This window comes from Desmodus rotundus, chromosome 12, assembly GCF_022682495.2.
Source record: "Desmodus rotundus isolate HL8 chromosome 12, HLdesRot8A.1, whole genome shotgun sequence".
Classification (NCBI taxonomy): Eukaryota; Metazoa; Chordata; class Mammalia; order Chiroptera; family Phyllostomidae; genus Desmodus; species Desmodus rotundus.
The window spans coordinates 92,858,609-92,877,480 of NC_071398.1; the positions used below are offsets into that span (position 1 = coordinate 92,858,609).

Genomic DNA, 18,872 nt, shown 5'->3' on the forward strand with positions numbered 1-18,872 from the left:
TATTCAGACAGGAGGTACCATGTTGTAGAACAGGAGGAAGAAATTACATAGCATCAGAGTTTGTTTAAAAACTGTTACATTTCTGTATGAATTTATACACAGATTTCCACTTATTTTCAGTATTTATATAAAAATGAGCAGAGTTATCTTAAACATTACACAGTAAGATAAATATATTACAACCACCTCAGGTTTCTTATAAGTTTAAAACCTTCTGAAACGGCAACTGAGTAAAATGTCTAAAACTTCTAGGCTACAAAGAGCATTGCATTATTTAGGAGCCTGCCTCCCGCCCAAGGTAACTCTTGTTCTTTGTAACAAAAAACAAACCCATCAGCCTGCAACTACTTCTAAGTGAAGTTGAGTACTGTTTTTCTTCAGTATTTAACCTCAAAGATCTCTGGCCAGCAGACTAAAATGTTTGTTTTATAATTGCCTGCTGAACTAGGATAGTTTGTTTCCAGATGGTGCCCTTCCTTCAACCTGCACAGTCCCTCCTTGTTCCGAGCTATTCAACCTCCTGCTGATCCTGCTAAACCCCCCCCCTTATTTAAGGCTGCAGAGAGGAAATCCTAGGGAGGAGACTCCCCACGCCCCCAGTCTCCAGCAACTTTCTGGTGACGTAATATGTGGGCTGAACTCGAGTCTACTGAGAAAGAGGGAATCACTATTCAAGGGTACTGTACATACAATCCGGGTCAGCTGCAGCTGGTTACCGCATTTCTCCATGTGGCAGACACAGCAAAGCCACAATGCTCTCTCTCTGCTGGATTAAAGAGAGCCCACAGACCAGAACTTCCACTCCGCTACTTAAAATTACATAGGTGGCTTGTCAAGTTCAATTGATGAGAGTTGTAAGAAGAAAAAGAAGTTCCTTACTACAGCTCGGATTCGACGGCCCAGGATGCAGTTGCCATTCAAGTCACAGATGAACAAACTCCTACACTGATTTTTAAAACCAAGAATAAGAGCAGCAAGTTTCTGGGTTTGCTTTCTCAACAGATGCAAAAAGGTACTTGAATACTTTTAATACTAATGTATGTCAAATGCATAATTATTTTACATTTGTTGTAGAAATTTCAAAATCTCTTATTAAAGAATTTTGGAGTATAATTCATTTCATCTGAAAAAGGTTTTGTCTTGCAACTTTATGTAAAAACTGGTCGTTAGGCACTTTATGACAACTAAGGCATATTTGAGATTGAATTTAGCAATATTTAGTGACATGCTTACAGATTCATGCGTATATGCTGGGTTACGGAAAACAAGTGCTTTAGTGACACGAGATAAAATTTTAACTTTAAGATTAACATTCTAGGTTTGTATTTATAGCACAGTGATTAAAAACGAAGGGGCACAACCTTAAACAGCTGGAAACATTAGTCTTCCTTATGTAGCTACAGTGTGTGCTGAAGATTTATGCTGTTAACATATCTTAAACTATAGCTAAAAAACGCTAAGAAGAAAAAAAATTAACTGAAAGGCTTTGCAACAGTACCTCAATTATAGTATAACCAAATACAGGCAGAAATCCTTGTAATGATTTAAGCAGGTCTATAGTATTGTTGAAACTCAAAATTTAAAATATAATTCCAGTTTAACATGTAACAGTAATTTGACTTGAGTAACAGAAATAAAAGCTGTTATAACTGAAATTAACTGAAAAAGAAAAGTTACTGATCTATAAAAAACCCATAAAACCTTATAGATTAGGACTGGAGGCAAAAAGGAAGTGTGATGATAAAAGTACTACGTAAATCAGCATTACCACTAGAAAATAAAATACAGAGGGTACACTTACTTGAATACAAGATTAAGACAGAAAATATATAGAAATAATTTTGGTAACTATATGCAAGAGGTTTCTTTCACTGTTTTATCTGGGGGCTTTAACTGTATTGTGAGGGTTATTAACAATAAAATTACTAGTTACTAATTAGTAAGCTTTAACACCAAAGATACTTAAGTCTGTTATGATTTTGGGACCCTCTGTCCTTTTAAACATTAAAGATACTAATTATAAGAATCTTCTGGGAGGATCTCCGTAAAACATATTTTACAAGACATTCTGACAAACATTTCCAAGCAACCCTGGACCTGAAACACGTCATGTTTTCGTTGCTGGCCATGAAAAGTGTGGGACCTCATTAAACCTCAGGTCTTACTGAAGCCGTAGGGGAAGCATGTAATCTAAAACCCAGAGCCCGCAGAACACAAGCCACACTCTGCCAGTCCTTTATCTAAGGTGTGTGGACGCTTCCTGAATTTAAGTCTGCTGCCTCAAGCCGTTTCCAGGGCAGACACAGCCAGCGAGGTGCGTCTGTGCGGTTACCATCCGAAAGGAAGTCTCCCCGACTCATTTCTTCTCTCTGCTAGCTGGCAACGGAGCAGCTATGCAGAGAGAAAGTACCAAGAGAATTAACCCAAAGCATGGAAGACTTTCCTCCCCAAAAACAACAAGCAAAGACAGATTTAAACTTAAGTATACTGTAACTAATTTATAACATTCTCTTGGGACCTAGGAAAATTTTAACATATACAGAAAGGTTTTATGAGGTAACAGAGATTTATGGATCTTTTGCTTTAAAACTGAACATATGTGGGAAAATATTAAATAAGAGAATGTTTCAGAAAATGTAACAGTAAATGTATTTTTAAAGCCGGTTCTTTACTCGTGCCATAGCTAAGTCTACTACTTAAAAATTTGGCTCTTGGCTCTGTGTTAGATGACAACAAAGCTGGTACTTCTATAAGGATAAGGGAGTTGTATTTACTTAAAGAATAAACTTTTAGATGCCACCTTTAAGTACCAATTTAGGTCAGATTCCCGTACGGTGGGTGGACAGTGACCCGTGTTAGGACGTAACTGCACAGAACCCACCGCCCGCCACGGCGGGGCACACCCAAAGGAAGCCCCTGCTATTTTAATTCAGATTCTATTTTCACGTCTTTGTCCTTCTGCGACAACAGTGATGGAAAGTCACAGGAACAGCCTTGGATTATACACTCTTAGTTGTGCTGTAAAACTGTGTGTCTGGCAGGAATGCAAGCTTTCCGAGTAGAATTTGCTCAGGAAATTCTACTTGTTTTGAAGTTTCACGATACTTTCTGAGTTTTCCTGGTTTTGGTGGCTTATTTCGTACTAGATGACTAGCATCACTCCGTGGTCTGAGCCTCCGTTCTGCTCTGAGAGTGAGATGGGAGGCTTGGAGCAGCAGGTAAGTGCCTGTGGAGGGGAAATGCTGTGCGCTTTCCCAGGAGGCTCCGGCTGCTCTTTTAGTGCCCTTCGTTTTTAAATTAAACCATGTCTCAATCCCATGAATCCGTGAACGCAAAGAGAAATCTTTTGTTGGTTTTTGGTGTAGGTGATTCTAGGTAGTAGAAGCCCTTTTAAAAATAAAACAGAAGACTCTGAAGGTCTGAATTTTCTACTGATGTCAGAAAGCAAAGAATAACAAAAAACTGAAAGTACTCATTTAAGTGTGTTTTTGGCAGTCAGCAACAGAAGGCCTTTAGTATAAATGTAAGTATCATTATACTCATCCTCCTATCTAAATTACTTTGCAAACGAACAGTAATTCGCCTCTCCACCCGTTCCTTGTTTCACCATCCCCCCACCCTGTGAAAAACAAGCAGCACAAAGCTCGGACTCCTGTAGTTACAACGTGACAAGATAAAAACCACAGGTCTAGAGAATTGGCAAGCTGACCATCTGAATCCCACTTGAGGATTCATTTCTTTGCAAAATGGTGCGAATGCAAAATAGTTAACATGTGTTAAGCAAACACAAATACAAGGGATTGTTCCAGTACTGCTGACAGAAAACAGGAGAGACACACGATGTAGCGGTCAATGGAAACCATGAGCCCCGGAGTTCTCTGCCTGAGTTCAAATCGAGGCTCCATCTCTTACAAGGTACTTAACTTCCAGCTGCCAGTTTCTTCATCTGCAAACAGGGATCATAATCTACCTCTGAGGGTTGTAGTGAGAAGGAAATGATTTAATACATGCGAAGGCCTTGAAACAATGCCTGGCATTTAGCAGGCATGCAGTAAGTGTGGACTCTGGTTATGACTGCGTTGTAATCACTGACAGCAGGCATGAGCAACTTGGGACTTGGCTTCTCAAATGAAAAACAAGTCCCTGGGCAGAAAACAGAGTAGGAGAGCTCTGTCTCAGTGCAGCCGCTGCCACCCCTCACAAACAGCAGCTAAGGGTCCCGGGTACAGGAGTGGGGAGGTGGCCACAGCACCACGCCCGGCTAAGGACCCGGCAGAGGGCACATTCGGCTGCCACTCCTCTTTGGGGCGGTAACTGCAGGGAAAGGAAAAGGCTTTGGTTCTTGGAGCTGAACTAGTTCTAGTATTTCCATAGACGCTGTACCAGAGGACAAGTATCTCTCATCTGCCACAGCAAAACTGAAGCACCCCAAGCACAGATTTTAGAGTGGGGGCCACCGCAATAAACACTCACTGAAAAGCCAGGGAACCTGAATTCTTGACCTGGTTCCAACAGGACCTCCTTGTGCGGCCCTGGCCTTGAACACGCACACAGGTGCAAAGAGGCTCTCGAATGAGGCCATCTCTAAGGCACTTTCAGACTCTAACAATCACATTCAATTACAGACAGCTCCTTTCCGTGGGAATGGTTAGAGAAGGTTAACATTTTACTAAAATACAGCTCAGGAGAAACTGTTAGGAGAATGACCCTGCTGAGTCATATGTAAGCTGAGAGCATATACAATATTGTGATTTAGGAAACACGATCACCCACAGTAATGACTGTACGCATTCTAGCATTCTTAAACTTGTCCTCGATCCCAAAAGGACATGCTTCAAAAACACAAACAGGATGCTCCAACGTTTCCATTTCAGATCTGTCCAAAAATGCTTCTTTAACTTGACAGTTCAGAAAGATATTTACTGAGAGGGCTAATTTAATCGCAACCGCACAATATAAATATCAAACCTTGACTAGTGGTCACCTAGTAACTTTGACGCTAGTTAGGGAAAGATGTTTTGATCGATGCCTTTACGAACATTGTGTGCCACGTCAAGAGTTTGCAGGTAGTAAGTGAGCTTTTTAAAGGTCAGAAAAGTATCTCATTAGGGGGCACTGCACCCAGCGGGCACTCTCCAAAACCTGCTCACTGAGCTGGGGACAAAAAGCAGTCAGGTGGCCACTGGAGAGCTGTTCTCTGAAACCTCATGTTAAACAAACGCGAAGGCAGTATGGTATGGAACTTAAGACATTAATAACATTAATTCTGATCCAATTTATTCACAATTAGATATGCAGCCTTCCCCTTAAGACACTTTTTTATATTACTGACTTTCAAGGCAGATTAACATTAATTCCTTTAACTTCTTCCCTTCATTGATTTGTTTTTTAAAAGACGTCACACAAGCTCATTTGAAAATGAAGGCTTTTCTCTGGACCCTGACTGTGCTGCTCTTCCTGCTAATGGGCAGTGAACACTGCAGAGGACGCCAGTTCAAAATAAAACAAGCAACCCCGAGGAGGCACCCTCGTGCCACGGACGGCAGAGAGGAAGTCAAGAAGTGCGCCTACACGTTCCTGGTCCCCGAACAGAAAATAACGGGGCCCATCTGTGTCAACACCAAAGGGCAGGACGCAGGCACCATCAAGGACATGATCACCAGGATGGACCTGGAGAACCTGCGGGACGTGCTGTCCAAGCAGAAGCGCGAGATAGACGGCCTGCAGCTGGTGGTGGACGTGGACGGAAACATCGTGAACGAGGTCAAGCTGCTGCGGAAGGAGAGCCGCAACATGAACTCCCGCGTCACGCAGCTCTACATGCAGCTGCTCCACGAGATTATCCGCAAGAGGGACAACTCGCTGGAACTCTCGCAGCTGGAAAACAAAATCCTCAACGTCACCACAGAGATGCTGAGGATGGCAACAAAGTACCGCGAACTGGAGGTGAAATACGCTTCCCTGGCGGACCTGGTCAACAACCAGTCTGTGACCATCACTCTGTTGGAAGAGCAGTGCTTGAGGATATTTTCCCGCCAAGACCCCCAGGGCTCTCCTCCTCTTGTCCAGGTAGTGCCACGCCACATTCCCCACAGCCACCGGCACACTCCAGGGCTGCTGGGAGGCAATGAGATACAGAGGGATCCGGGGGACCCCAGAGACTCCGTGCCCCCGCCTGACCGGCCGACCTCTCCCACCGAAAGCCCTTTCAAGACGCCGCCAGTAACGTTCATCAGTGCAGGTGAGTCGCTGCTTTCACTTGGGTGATGTAACTATGCAGGAACATTCGGATTGGTTTTTGTTTTTTATTAGAAATGAAGTAAAGCCCTGGCTGGTGTAGCTCCGTGGGTTGGGTGTCACCCTGCAAACAAGGTCACCAGTTGGATTCCCAGTCAGTCACATGCCCGGGCTGCAGGCCAAGCCCCCAGCTGGGGGTGTGTGAAAGGCAACTGATCAATGTTTCGCTCTCTTTCTCCCTCCCTTGCCCTCTTTTTAAGAATAAAATATTGAAAAAAAACCCTAATGTACAGACAACTGAAGTTAAATAGATCTCTCAGCTCTAAGACTATAAAAATAGTGCATTCTGTGCAAAAAGTAGTCTTACATTCAAACTCGTACAATCCAAGTTACTGGCACGGAGACAGGAATGAGTCCACGCGCCACTCCTCTCTTGCACCATCCTCTGGGTCTGCAGCTAGGTCCTCGCTGCTGCTCACCAATCCTTTAGCTACCTCTTGCTGCTCTTCCTATCCTCCTCCTCCTCCTCCTCCTCAAAAGGAACATGGATAATTTGCTTTCACTCTCCATAAGCCTATGATCACACCTCCACTCTCAGCACATGCATCACCTGCTGCTGTACCAAGATTAAGTATGCTCGGGGCCTAGGTTCTCTATTTCCTTCTTGTCTTGGAAATATCTGTACAAAACCCATGCCTTCTTCCTCAGTCTCAATAGGAAAAGGTATCTAATACAATCTGTACTTTTTACCCATGTAAGTGTAAGTTTTCACTAGCCCCCCCCCCCCCCCACGAACCAAACCTAGAATTCATTGTAATCTCTCTACCTCTACTGCAAACACATACATCACACAGGGGTTGTGTCTCTCTGCAGCTGTGGACACCACTGACCAGTCACATCTGTGGTTCCTTGAACCTCCACATCCTATTCTGACTCTGCCTACTTCTCTAGGTCCTTCACGGGCATCTTCTTCCATCTGTGCCTTCCAGGGGCTTTCTCCAGGCATTCTGTTTCAGAGGTCTCATATGCCTTCCAGACTACAGGTGCCCCCTGTAGTCTGCTCGGGCGACTCCAGCCTGGAGCTCTCCCTCCTGGCTCCAACCACGGCCGGATGCTTACATCTAAATGTTCCCCCATTACCACGCAGGTGGCTGCTTCCCCTGTGAGATGCCTTCGTTCAGCTTATCTGTCTACCCGGCAAATTTCAAGGCTTAACTAAAATAATACCTTAAGTGTTACACCTTCCCAGATTCAAACAATCCTATCAAGATAGCTTTTTCCCCAAACAGCTGCCTATGCCCTGAACATGTTTTCTATGTCATATTACACTGCAGTTACTTGTCTGCATGTCTGCCTTCCTGCTAGATGGAACGCTTCTGCAAGACGGTGAACTGCCTTTGTCATCTTTCTATTTCAAACACCTGGTCAGGACCGGGTCCAGCATACTGTGCTCAGCATGCTGTAAGCACTACAATAAACACCCGAGGAATGAATGAATGAATGAATAAGTGAACCCTAAAATAATCTTTTTCCCAAACTAGCATTCTCCTTTTAGAAATAAGTAAATTATTATTATAAAAGCAATACATATTTACTGAAGAAAAATCTAGGAAATACTGATAAACTTTTAAGAAAGTTTCATGGAATATCCAAATACTCATAAATAAATCATTAACATATTGGGAATAACATTTAAGCTCCCCCCACAAACATGATATTCTTTTAAATTTAAAAAGTAACTGTTCTGCTTTTGCTTTCTCTGTGATGATATCCTTGGAATACATGTCTGTAAGTAAAATTTATGGGTCAGTCGATTCTGATGTCTCCGCTTTATGTTCCCACCACTTCTGAACTCGCCCAGCTCACCTCTGACATGCGCTCCCACTTCACACACGGTCAGCGGGGTGCTAGCCACGTTGCTTTTCTGTCTGTCCTCCGTCACGCACGTGTCCCTCATTTGTTTCAGAGCCAGAACTCCTGCTTAAATGCAAACTGGTCATGGCAGCCGCTAGAGGAGGCAGACTTCTGGACTCCTAGCTGTGTGACCTTGAGCCAGGTCACACAGCTAGGGGGGAGGAGGCAGGGAACTGCTCTGTCCCCGCGTCCCCTCATTTGTAAAATGGGGATAACAATGGTGCCGGGCACTCAGATGCTGTCGCGGCCTGTCAGCTGGTCTCCCTAACTGCATCTTCTCTCTCCATCCAAACGTATTATCAAAGATCGGGCCTCTTAAACCCCCACGTGGGTCACATCACACTTCTCACGGGACCCTCTGCAAAGGGAGAAAGGCCGATGTGCGCAGCCTGGGTAAGACTGACAGCCTCCTCGGAGGGGCAGTCCTGCTTCATCAGCTTTCTGTTAATCTCCTTCACAAAAACCATCTGCTCCCATAAAACGAATCACCTCACTGTCTCCTAACTACTCAAATTGTAAGGCTCAGACTAAAATAAAACACTAAAATTAGATACAGCTGCTCCTCCTTGAAGCCCTGCTGACTCCCACAGGCTTGAGCAGCTGCTTCTCTCCACGAACGTTGCCTCTTCAATTATCAGGTATTTCTACACGCACACACAGGATCTACATGTACATCTTAAAAAGTGCTTTCCGATTATAAGCTCCTCCCTGGTAGATGGATGTTGTCTCTCATTTGCGGACGCTAGATAGACGTTAATTTGACTTGACATTACATTTTTATAGAACTTCTTAGAGTTGTCGTCCCAAAGACCTCCCTCCATGCAAGTACAGTGGTGCCTCGGTCCTCGTCGTTAATTCGTTCCGGAACTCTTGCGGGGCAGTGTCGTGACTCATACAAGTTCTAGCGAGTGTGACGAGCCCTGAGCAGGCGCCCAGCGCCGAAACATTTTTTCTCATCACAGTGCGACAAGCCTGGGTGTGACGAGGCCTGCAGCCATGAGGCCCGGGCGCGACTGTACTTGAATAGGCTGTATTTACTGCATTCATTCATTTTATACTGTTCTCCAGTGACAACAGGCTGGAGTACCATTAAGTATCTAATGTTACAGAATTAAATTCCATGCTAAGGACTCAGCATATCAAAAGTTCCATTAAACAGATTTCCACTGTAATGAAACAATGGTGTGCGTATCCCTAATAAACCAAACCTTAATGTAAAAATTAGGACAGGCATTAACGGTTTTTCCTGTTATTATTTGTTGTTATAAGTACACACTAAATTTTTACTTACTTAATTCTATAAATGTTGGTCTCTGAAGTTCAAGGACATAATTAGCTCCACCACGGGAAGGTTTATTAGTGTACTAAGAATATGTGAGAAAAGCGCACAGAATTGAGAGAACACGTTTCGTCGTTACTGACCTGGGGAAGCCGCCTGGCCTGTCTCTGTCTCCTCACTTGTGCACTAAGGGAGCACCGGTTGGACTGGAAGACTCGAACACCCCTGTCCATTTCTAACATTTTGTAATTCTTACCAGACAGAACTTGCTACCAGCACTAAGAAACAGGCTATTTTCTTTTCTCTATTATGTGCTAAACTCTTTCTCACGACAGCCTGTGTCAGACTGGCAGAACGGCTCGGATGTCTGGGTGCTCGCACAGGCAGCGCAAAGGTGGGTGTCTGTCGCTACACCTACGCATGCTTCGGAAGCTCACACCGGTGCGCTCTGCAAGTCTCTAAATACACAATTTGTGTGTACTGTTTAAAACTGTTTTGGCCAGTCACAGAAAGTCAAATCCTGTGTAATTCCAATTACTCAAGCTGCTCAGAAGAGTCCGATTCATGGAGACAGGGAGCAGAGTGAGGGCCGCCGGGCGGGGTCAGGGAGGGAGCTGTGTAGCTGGGGCAGAGCTTCGGCTTGGAGGAGGAGGAGGAGCGTCCGGAGCCTGGCTGCACAACCGTGAGAATGTAGTAAGGCCACTCACTGCACCGCACACTAAAAACGGTTAAGTTGGCCTGAAACCTATATAATTTTATTAACCAATGTCGCCCCAATAAATTCAATTGAAAATGGTTAAGTTGCTAAATGTTACGTTATCTATATCTTACCATCACTTTTTTAAAAAGGTGTTTTAGTGACAGGTAATTTTATACTTTCTTTTAACATGGTCATAAGAAAACGCACCTCATAAGAACAAACTCATAGCAAACAGCGGCATAATTTTGTTAGTTAAATACACAACATCCCCAGGAATGTTACCGTCCCCGACCTTCAAACCAAAATGCCTGGGGTGCCACACACCCGACAACCTGCCATGGGTACAATCCTAAGTGTTAATGTTGTCCAGTGGCTGTACGTTGGGTCAGTCTTTTACAGAAGAAGACATTGTTCTTTTTCAAATGGCACTTATAAAAATAAGTCCACTCCTCACAGGTAAATGGAACTGAAAGTTTCTTTACACTGTGTTAGACCACAAAACTAAGTATCGGGAACTTGGATCCCAGCAAGGCCTTTCTGAGGCCCAGCTGCCTCTTTTGTGAAGGAGGGGACTCCAGTGAAATGGCCCGTGTGTGGTCCCACCGTCACTGATTACTACTTTTTGTCACTGCATTTCCCTGTATGGGGACATAAAAAGTAAGCTTAAAAAGTTAAACTTGAAAAGCAGTCATTAGAAACTAAAAAATATGCTTTTTAGTGTGTAGTACTCTTATTTTCGATGATTTAAATGCTTCCTATTTATAAATTTGTAAGATGCAATTGGTTTTAGTGGAATAGTTATATTAACAACAACAACAAAAAAACTAAAGAAGACCTGTTAATAAGCTAAGAAGCTGTTGGAATATGATTCCATTAACTACTCATAAAAAGCAATCAGTACTTTTTTTTAAATACAAATTTCAAAAATAAAAGCTTGGGTTGCTAATCGCATTCTGAACTTCCAGATTAATAAACAAAATAACTTGTATTATTACAAGAAGGAATCTATTATCACTTAAGAAAGTATTTGCCTCAAACTTCCCATTCCTGAAATGCTGTCAAATATATACATGTATTTTATACTTAAGTCAAAATCCAATAAAGCAGTTTATCTTTCAAAAGATTTTATTTTACTCGCTGACCGATTCCTTGACAGCTCTAATCGGCTGTCTTTTTCTGGTCCTGTTTCCCCTATCACAAAGTGCACAGGCTAAGGACAAAGCAAGAAAATATTTGAGAAATTCAACAACAAAAAGGGAAGGATTCTCCTTTAAATTTAGGTGATTAAACAGTTAGTTTGTAAAAAAGGGGCAGGAATGTTAAAGGTGGTTCCAAGTAAAGGTGCTATTCAAAGTATGAAATCTGTTTTTTTAAACTCAGTGTTCTGTGCGAAGCATGGGGTCTTTATGAGAAAGAAACACATGCTGGAAATACTGCGGCACGACAGGTCAGGGCTTTTCTCTCCATGAATCAGACCTATGAACTGGAGTTTGTGAGCCCTACACCAACTGTCATCATCAAACACGCCGAGGAAGAGAGAGACCGGTCCGTCAAATTCCGGGTACAGAATTCCAGTTTCTTGACTGGAGAAGGATCTAATCGTGTGTCACAGAAGGTAAAGACTATGGCAAGATTATCCAATGCAAGAACAGGGTGAACGAAATTCCTATGTTAAAAGAAAGGTGCTTCTATACCTGCTGAACCACTATGAACAAGTTTCTAAAGCATATGTCAATTTATTTCAATAATACACAAACGAACAAATTATATTTGATCTCTCAAAAATAAAACTGTCCTTTTCTACTAGTCATTTAAGAATTCCCACTAAGCAATGCTTTTTATGGCACTGAGAAAGTGATAAAACATTTACTGTAAGAACAACTTATAAACTAATTCCAGAGCAGAATGTAAATAAGATATGCAAGTAATAATGAGATAACATCTGTGCCAAGATCAACAGTACACACTGGCTAAGGCAGATTAACGGTTTATTTATGAGATAAATATAAACAAATGCTAAATTCTGATATTTAATACCTTTTCTGAGGAGAAAAAAGTAGCAATAAGCATTACTTTCATTAATTTTATCCACATGTACTAGACAAGGATTTCAACTACATTGCCCTAAGCCTCTGTATCAACCGCAGTCAGTCCAACCAGCACCCACCCTGCAAACTTGAAGCCCATTACAAAACAAGTGGGTTGAAGATTAAAGTTGAAGACAATGTTAAATTTGCATAAATAGGAGTCTAATCAAATCGAAGCTACATTTAGAAAACCCAGAGCTTTTCAATTTGCTTAAATACCTGAGGGCCTATTAAGTAGCAGGGAAAAAAGGTATTTTATAAGTATCTGTTGACTTTGGAAACCTGGGTGTTTCCAACTATTTTACAGCATTTCCAATAACCATGCAAGTCTGACCTGTGCGGGTATACTTCACCACACACCGCCCAAACTGTACTCCAACGAGCGCAGAGTGGGCATTTACAACGGCGACAGCCGTGGGATACGAATACAAAGGTGACAGTTAAAGCCACTTCACAGGTACATCAGCTACAACGCTAATGGGTCAGAAAGTCAGCCCGATGTCCCTCAGTATCCTGACTATTGTCAAAGTGACGACTCAGGGGACTGGCTAACCTGGAAATAACCACGACAGCACTTCTAACCATGGGAATCAGCTTCAGTCCCAGGGTCTGCCTCCCGAGCTCTAAGCCCCACCGTCAGCCATTCACACCTTGGATGCACTGACCTAGTGACTCCTCTGCAAGGCCAAGCTCTCTCTGTCCCCGTGCGCTACCCACGTGTGGCCTGGATCAGACCTCTACCCCCATTAGCCTAACTCATGATCCATCTTCGAAACCCAGGTCAGGCACGGGCAGACTCCGACCTTCCCTGCAAATCTGGGTCAGCCATTTCTCTGCCAGTGTTCCCACGTTTGTGACTCGGGTGCGTAACCCCATCGGAGCACCTGCTGTGCTGCGGTGAGACTCTCTCTACCTGTCCCTTCCCCACTTCCCGTGTGGCTCCACGGTTGTTTCTCTACCTCTTGAGCCTAGAACAGTTCCTAGCCCACAGAAGCAGCAGCAAAGACATTTCTGGAAAAACGAATGCAGAACTATGCGGCTACCAGAAACCATTTAGTTCTAAGATGCAGGAACTTCAACTAGTTAACTGTCTCATCTACAGAACATCTGTGAACTATCACAGGATCACTGTGTAGGTTAAATACGAAAATTACTATTAGTCATATAAACTGATACGATTCTTTAGAAAGGCACGCTGCCAACATTCCTGAAATGTACTCTCATGGACTGTTTGCTACATGGGGGAAAAATCAGAAGAGTCTTTAAGTTTGGGAAACCCTGGTTTATTTCAGGGTTTTTCAGGCTTTAATGCGTGAATGTACATTGTGAGTTTCCAGAAGGGCGCTGTAACAGTCGGCGTTTCTAACACTCATTCGATCACGGTGCGCTGTTTTCAGTGAGCACGTCAAAGAACCAGTGCACTCCACTGAAATCAGATCTCAAACACCGTAAATGGCGCTATGGAGAGGTGTAAATGTTTCACATTCTCCTGATCCAGTCGATCGGACCCGTGACATTTTTATAGGAAGATATGAAAAAATGAAGCCAATGAGAAGACACTTTGTGTAGTGTTATTTCTCAACACAAAATTCAGATGAGACGCCCCCGTCCAAGGTCAGCAGAATGCACAAGGGTATGGCGATGTGGAAGACTGTAATTAGAGCTACCACAGTGCTAGATTGGGAACCATGAGAATATTTGTTAGGGTGAAAGACAGAATCCAATTATCTTTGAGTGTGAGAATTACAACAGTGTAAAAGTGTGTGTATATGTACAAAGACTTCCAAGACGAGTGGAAAATGACACAGATTACTGTCCTGGACAGTGGGGCTGTGGTAATCCTTTTCTTTGATTTTTAGCTTTTATAGCATTGGGTACACAATAGAAAAACGTGTTATCTGTAAAGGAAAGTACAAAGGTAAGATTCTTGATTAAAAGCTACTTTAATATGGCTGTTTTCCTATTAAGTTCCCTGGCAATCGGTAATATTTCCATCACAGGACCATTCAAAGACTGCCAGCACGCAAAAGAGGCCGGCTACTCGAGGAGTGGGATTTACATGATTAAGCCTGAAAACAGCAACGGACCAGTGCAGCTGTGGTGTGAGAACGGTTTGGACCCGGGGGGTTGGACTGTTATTCAGAAGAGAACAGATGGCTCTGTCAACTTCTTCAGAAACTGGGACAATTATAAGGTAAACCAGTGCATCACACCTGGGGGAGAGGCAGGACATGGCAGCTCTTGCATCAGCACCCGTTCCACACAATAGATTAGACCCAGAGTTCAAAAGTAACCATCCACGTCTTTCGCTATAGACATTTGTTGAACAGATGATTCTCATCTCCAGTTTCAAAGTCAAAATCAAAATGTAAAAAGGAACTGAAGATGTACTTTAAAATGACCCCTTCCAGTCTGGATGACTTACGCATACGTGTAATTCTTTGCAAAGACTACTCCTAATTCCGATTTCTAAGGTGGTAACTGCTTTTACTGTTTACAACAACTTCGGTACCTGTCACCAAGTGTATTTAAGCAGTGACGGAAAGTATAGGACTTTTTAAAAAGTGACCCCCTTTCCAGGACTAATTCCCTCTGATAACCATGCTACCATGCTTAAAGCTAACACACCAAACGCTGGTGCTGTTGGGAAGTAACGCTCACTTAGGCTTTCGTACAGGACCAGGACCACGTGACGCCAGTCCTGGAAAGGTAAGCAACTAGTCTTTGTTAGTAATTCTCACGTTTATCATGCTAACTTTTTTTTACAAGTGATAATACACTTTCAGTTTAATGGTGGCAGATGGGAAAACTGTATTTTGTATACGGTTAATTCTCCAAACAAAATTGTTAAGTATCATGTGATTACTCATTCTTAGGTGTTATTTTACTGACAGTAAAAAAATGATACCTTAATACATCCTTCCTTGTCAGAAGTTGTGTAAGTTTCTAAACTAGTAACAAAAAAAAGAAAAAAGAGAAAAACTAATTTGACCTATAATAGAGCTAAAGAAGATAATTTGTTCTAAGACAGACTATCATTTTTACTGAATGGTCATAATGATAGATACTCTTTTTGTCTGACTACGGTGGGGTCAGTATCTCTGTACTTTAAAAAACATGAGCTCTTGGGGCATGAGCGAGATCAGGAGCCGTTTTCAAGGATCTGGGTAGCTCATTACTTAATGTTTTTAGTAGCTATGAATAACTCTCATTCTCTTCGCCTTCATCTTATTTTATAGGGTTTGAAACTAGCTGTGCAAACAAACACTACTGACAAATTAAGGGGAAGCAAAACAGAACACTATGGGGGGCTCATAAAAACCGAGTGGTCTACTGTCAGTAAAATGGCAATTCACACTACCACTTAAATGGCCGATGCCTCTGTGCTCAGATGTTTAAAACTTCTCCATTAAAACATTTACTATCTCGACAACTATTTCCGTACTCACGCTCTTTTACAGAAAGGGTTTGGAAACATTGATGGAGAATATTGGCTGGGACTGGAAAATATTTATACGCTCAGCAACCAAGATAATTACAAGTTGCTGATTGAATTAGAAGACTGGAGTGATAAAAAAGTCTATGCCGAATATAGCAGCTTCCGCCTGGAACCTGAAAGTGAATTCTACAGACTGCGCCTGGGAACTTACCAGGGAAATGCAGGGGACTCCATGATGTGGCATAACGGTAAACAGTTCACCACACTGGACAGAGATAAAGACATGTATGCAGGTGGGTAAGAAAAAACTGGTTGTTTTCCTTGCAGAATCACCACCTTCTATACGTGAAATAGAACCCTGTTATTAAAGTGGATACTACTACAGATCTTTCTGGAAAGGTCATTTGGGTCAAAGGGAATATAACCGGCTGGAAGAAATAGCTTTAGATTTAGGATCTCTTCTATAACTACAAGGCAATCCCAAAGTGTGGCCTCTGTGAGGAAGGGCCTGCTGCTCTAACTTGGAGGCGAGGGAGGTGCAAAACAGAATAAAAACGCATTCACCTGGAGATAAAACTCGCAGCTGCCTAAATCCATAACAGACACCAACTGGACACCTCCCACGTGCCAGGCTGGGTGCTGAGGGCAGAGCAGGGAACGAGGCTGCTGCCCCTTGGAGCTTACTCTCTAGAGGGAATCAAATGTTATGTCAGGGGTGACAAGGGCTCTAAGGGAAACAAACAACCAACCAACCAAATAAGGGAACAGAATTGGTGGGCAGCAGGGGGCGGGTGCTCTTTTATAGGGGGTGGCCAACAACGGTTATTGTTACAAGGTAACATCTGACATCTGAATAAGGACCTGACAGGAGTGCAGGAAGCAAGCGACTTGGGTATGTGGGTAAAGGCACTTCTCAGCAAAGGAGAACAGCAACAACGATCGTGGCTGGTGGTGCAGGAATGAAAGGAGCTTTATTCAGAGGGGCAATGAGTATTCTTTTTAGAAAGAATCAATCAGGCCGTCCAGATAATTTTAAATTTAATTTTCATGTACTTTTGCCTTTTTAACCCAGGTTTCTGGCCCTGATAAAAAGATAGCACCCCTGAAAATTGATTTATATTTCTGTTCAACTGTTTCCTGGCAAGCATTTCAACCTATTTCACAGAGGCAAGAGAGAAAAGGAAGAGCTATAAAATAACCATAATATATGCTTTCTTTCTTTCTTTTTTTTTTTTTACAAATACCCACGTAATTGTTAGTTGTGCTATTTTGAGAATTAATTTCCCCAAACTTCACTCTTTAGCAACTTACCATCTTTCCTTCCCAATCTCTCTCTCACATGCAAACAATGCTTGCATTTTATTTACCCTGCTACCTAGAAAATCAAATCATTTATTTAAAAAAAAAAAAAAAAAGAAGCAAATCCTAAGCAAGCAAAGGGCAAGATAAGAAAGGCAATTCAGGGCATCTTTCACAGACCTTGTGTTTAAGCAACAGTAGCAGAATGAATGAAGAAACAAAATTACAAAGGCAAAGGTTAACGAAGTCAGTAAGAAAAACTCAAAATGCAGCTGTCCCACAGGTGTTTCGGAGGGTCTGCAGAGCACCCCACTTAGGAGAATGTTTACTTGGATGTCTCTCTTTTTCCTGCAAAGGAAACTGCGCCCACTTCCACAAAGGAGGCTGGTGGTACAACGCCTGCGCCCACTCCAACCTGAACGGGGTGTGGTACAGGGGAGGCCACTACAGAAGCAAGTACCAGGACGGGGTCTTCTGGGCCGAGTACCGAGGCGGCTCGTACTCCCTGCGAGCGGTGCAGATGATGATCAAGCCTATCGACTGACAGGAGACAGTCTACCACTGACTAGAACGCTTGTTTGTTCAGTCCCTGAAAATGTACACTTTACATGTATAGTATTTTGCACAATTCGTTTCTGAATGAATTTTTTTTGAATGAATTTTACCATAACTATAGTTTCATCTTCCCTCAATATACTACAGAAGATTATTAATTTCCATAATCTCAGTTACTTTAAAAATTACATTCAGTAAATACAGGCAAAGTTTGTTTTCTAAAATGTAAATATTTGCCACAATGTCAAAACAAATCTTAGCTTTATTTTAAATCAAAATTGAATACATGGTTGAGATCCTTAACAATTTATTTAAAAAGTTTATGAGACTGTTCTAACTTCCAATGAAAAAAATATTTTTAAGATTTCAGCCAAGTAGTACATCTTATTTATAAAAATATAGACAGGAAATTAGAGAAAACTCTAGTTTTGCCAACGGAAAATACATTTTGCATTAAATAAAAGTTACTTCAAATTGAATCTGTGCCTTTCACATGAAATGATTAAATTCTTGACAACATATTTTATGCCAATTTCCCCAAAGAATGAAGTGACTCACAGTATAAGAACACATTATTTAAAAACAAAAAATAAATGTAGACAGTATTTAAATGGTCTATTTATAAAAACAAATATAAAGATGTATTTTTAGTATTATGTTCATACGACTTTTTTTTTTAATCTTCACCCAAGGATGTATTTATTGATTTTAGAAAGAGAGGAAAGGAGAGAGACAGAGAGGGAGACAGAGGGAGGGAGAAACATCAGTGTGAGAGAAAAACATCATCAGCTGCTTCCAGCAACACCCCGATGGGGATCGAACCCACAGACTTCGGGTGTACGGGAAGACACTCCAACCATCTGAGCCGCCCGGCCAGGGCAATATTATGTTCATATGATTTGCTGAACAAAATCTCCTTAAGTGCATTTTATGTTGTTATATCAGCAAAATGCTGATATTATAAAAATGTAGAATGTTTATAGTAAGCCAATGGTCTAACAGATCTGAATTATAACTCTAAGCTTATTTAACAAATGCTTTCCCTCCCTAACTTACTGACCCTTCCTGTTTGGAGAAAACCTGTCTCTATTCAAGTCCGCAAGCTTGGGCGACTTTGCAAGCATGACTGTACACTTACGGGTGGGACTGGAACAACTTCAAGTAACTTTTAGGTATTTCCCCAATACTGAGATTCAACAGCATCACAGCAGAATCCATAGGGGTTTGGCCAGTCCAAATTACGAACTGCATTTTATAGTGTGTACACCTTTAACTCATCTTTGCAACTAACAACTTTATTACCAATGTTCTGAAACAATTTCCTTCTAGAAACATGTTCATAGCTTACAGCTGACCTGTCCT

The 18,872-nt window shown here is 42.2% G+C and overlaps 2 protein-coding genes across 3 annotated transcripts in view; one reads left to right on the forward strand and one right to left on the reverse strand.

Annotated features, from left to right (window-relative positions):
- Positions 1-18,872, reverse strand: part of RALGPS2 (Ral GEF with PH domain and SH3 binding motif 2) — a 117,086-nt gene that overhangs the window by 34,350 nt on the left and 63,864 nt on the right. The window lies entirely within an intron of this gene.
- On the forward strand, positions 289-18,161 carry ANGPTL1 (angiopoietin like 1). Its single transcript, XM_024553094.3, has 5 exons — positions 289-1,012; positions 5,396-6,241; positions 14,218-14,411; positions 15,679-15,949; positions 17,312-18,161. The coding sequence occupies exons 1-5, from the start codon at positions 1,003-1,005 to the stop codon at positions 17,497-17,499; spliced, it is 1,509 nt and encodes a 502-aa protein (XP_024408862.2). The 5' UTR covers positions 289-1,002; the 3' UTR covers positions 17,500-18,161.

What these genes read in the sequence shown, in the direction of transcription:
- ANGPTL1 (XM_024553094.3), top strand. An exon ending in AGTAACGTTCATCAGTGCAG is followed by an intron (nt 6,242 to 14,217) that starts GTGAGTCGCTGC and finishes TTTCCATCACAG; the next exon opens with GACCATTCAAAGACTGCCAG. An exon ending in GAAACTGGGACAATTATAAG is followed by an intron (nt 14,412 to 15,678) that starts GTAAACCAGTGC and finishes GCTCTTTTACAG; the next exon opens with AAAGGGTTTGGAAACATTGA.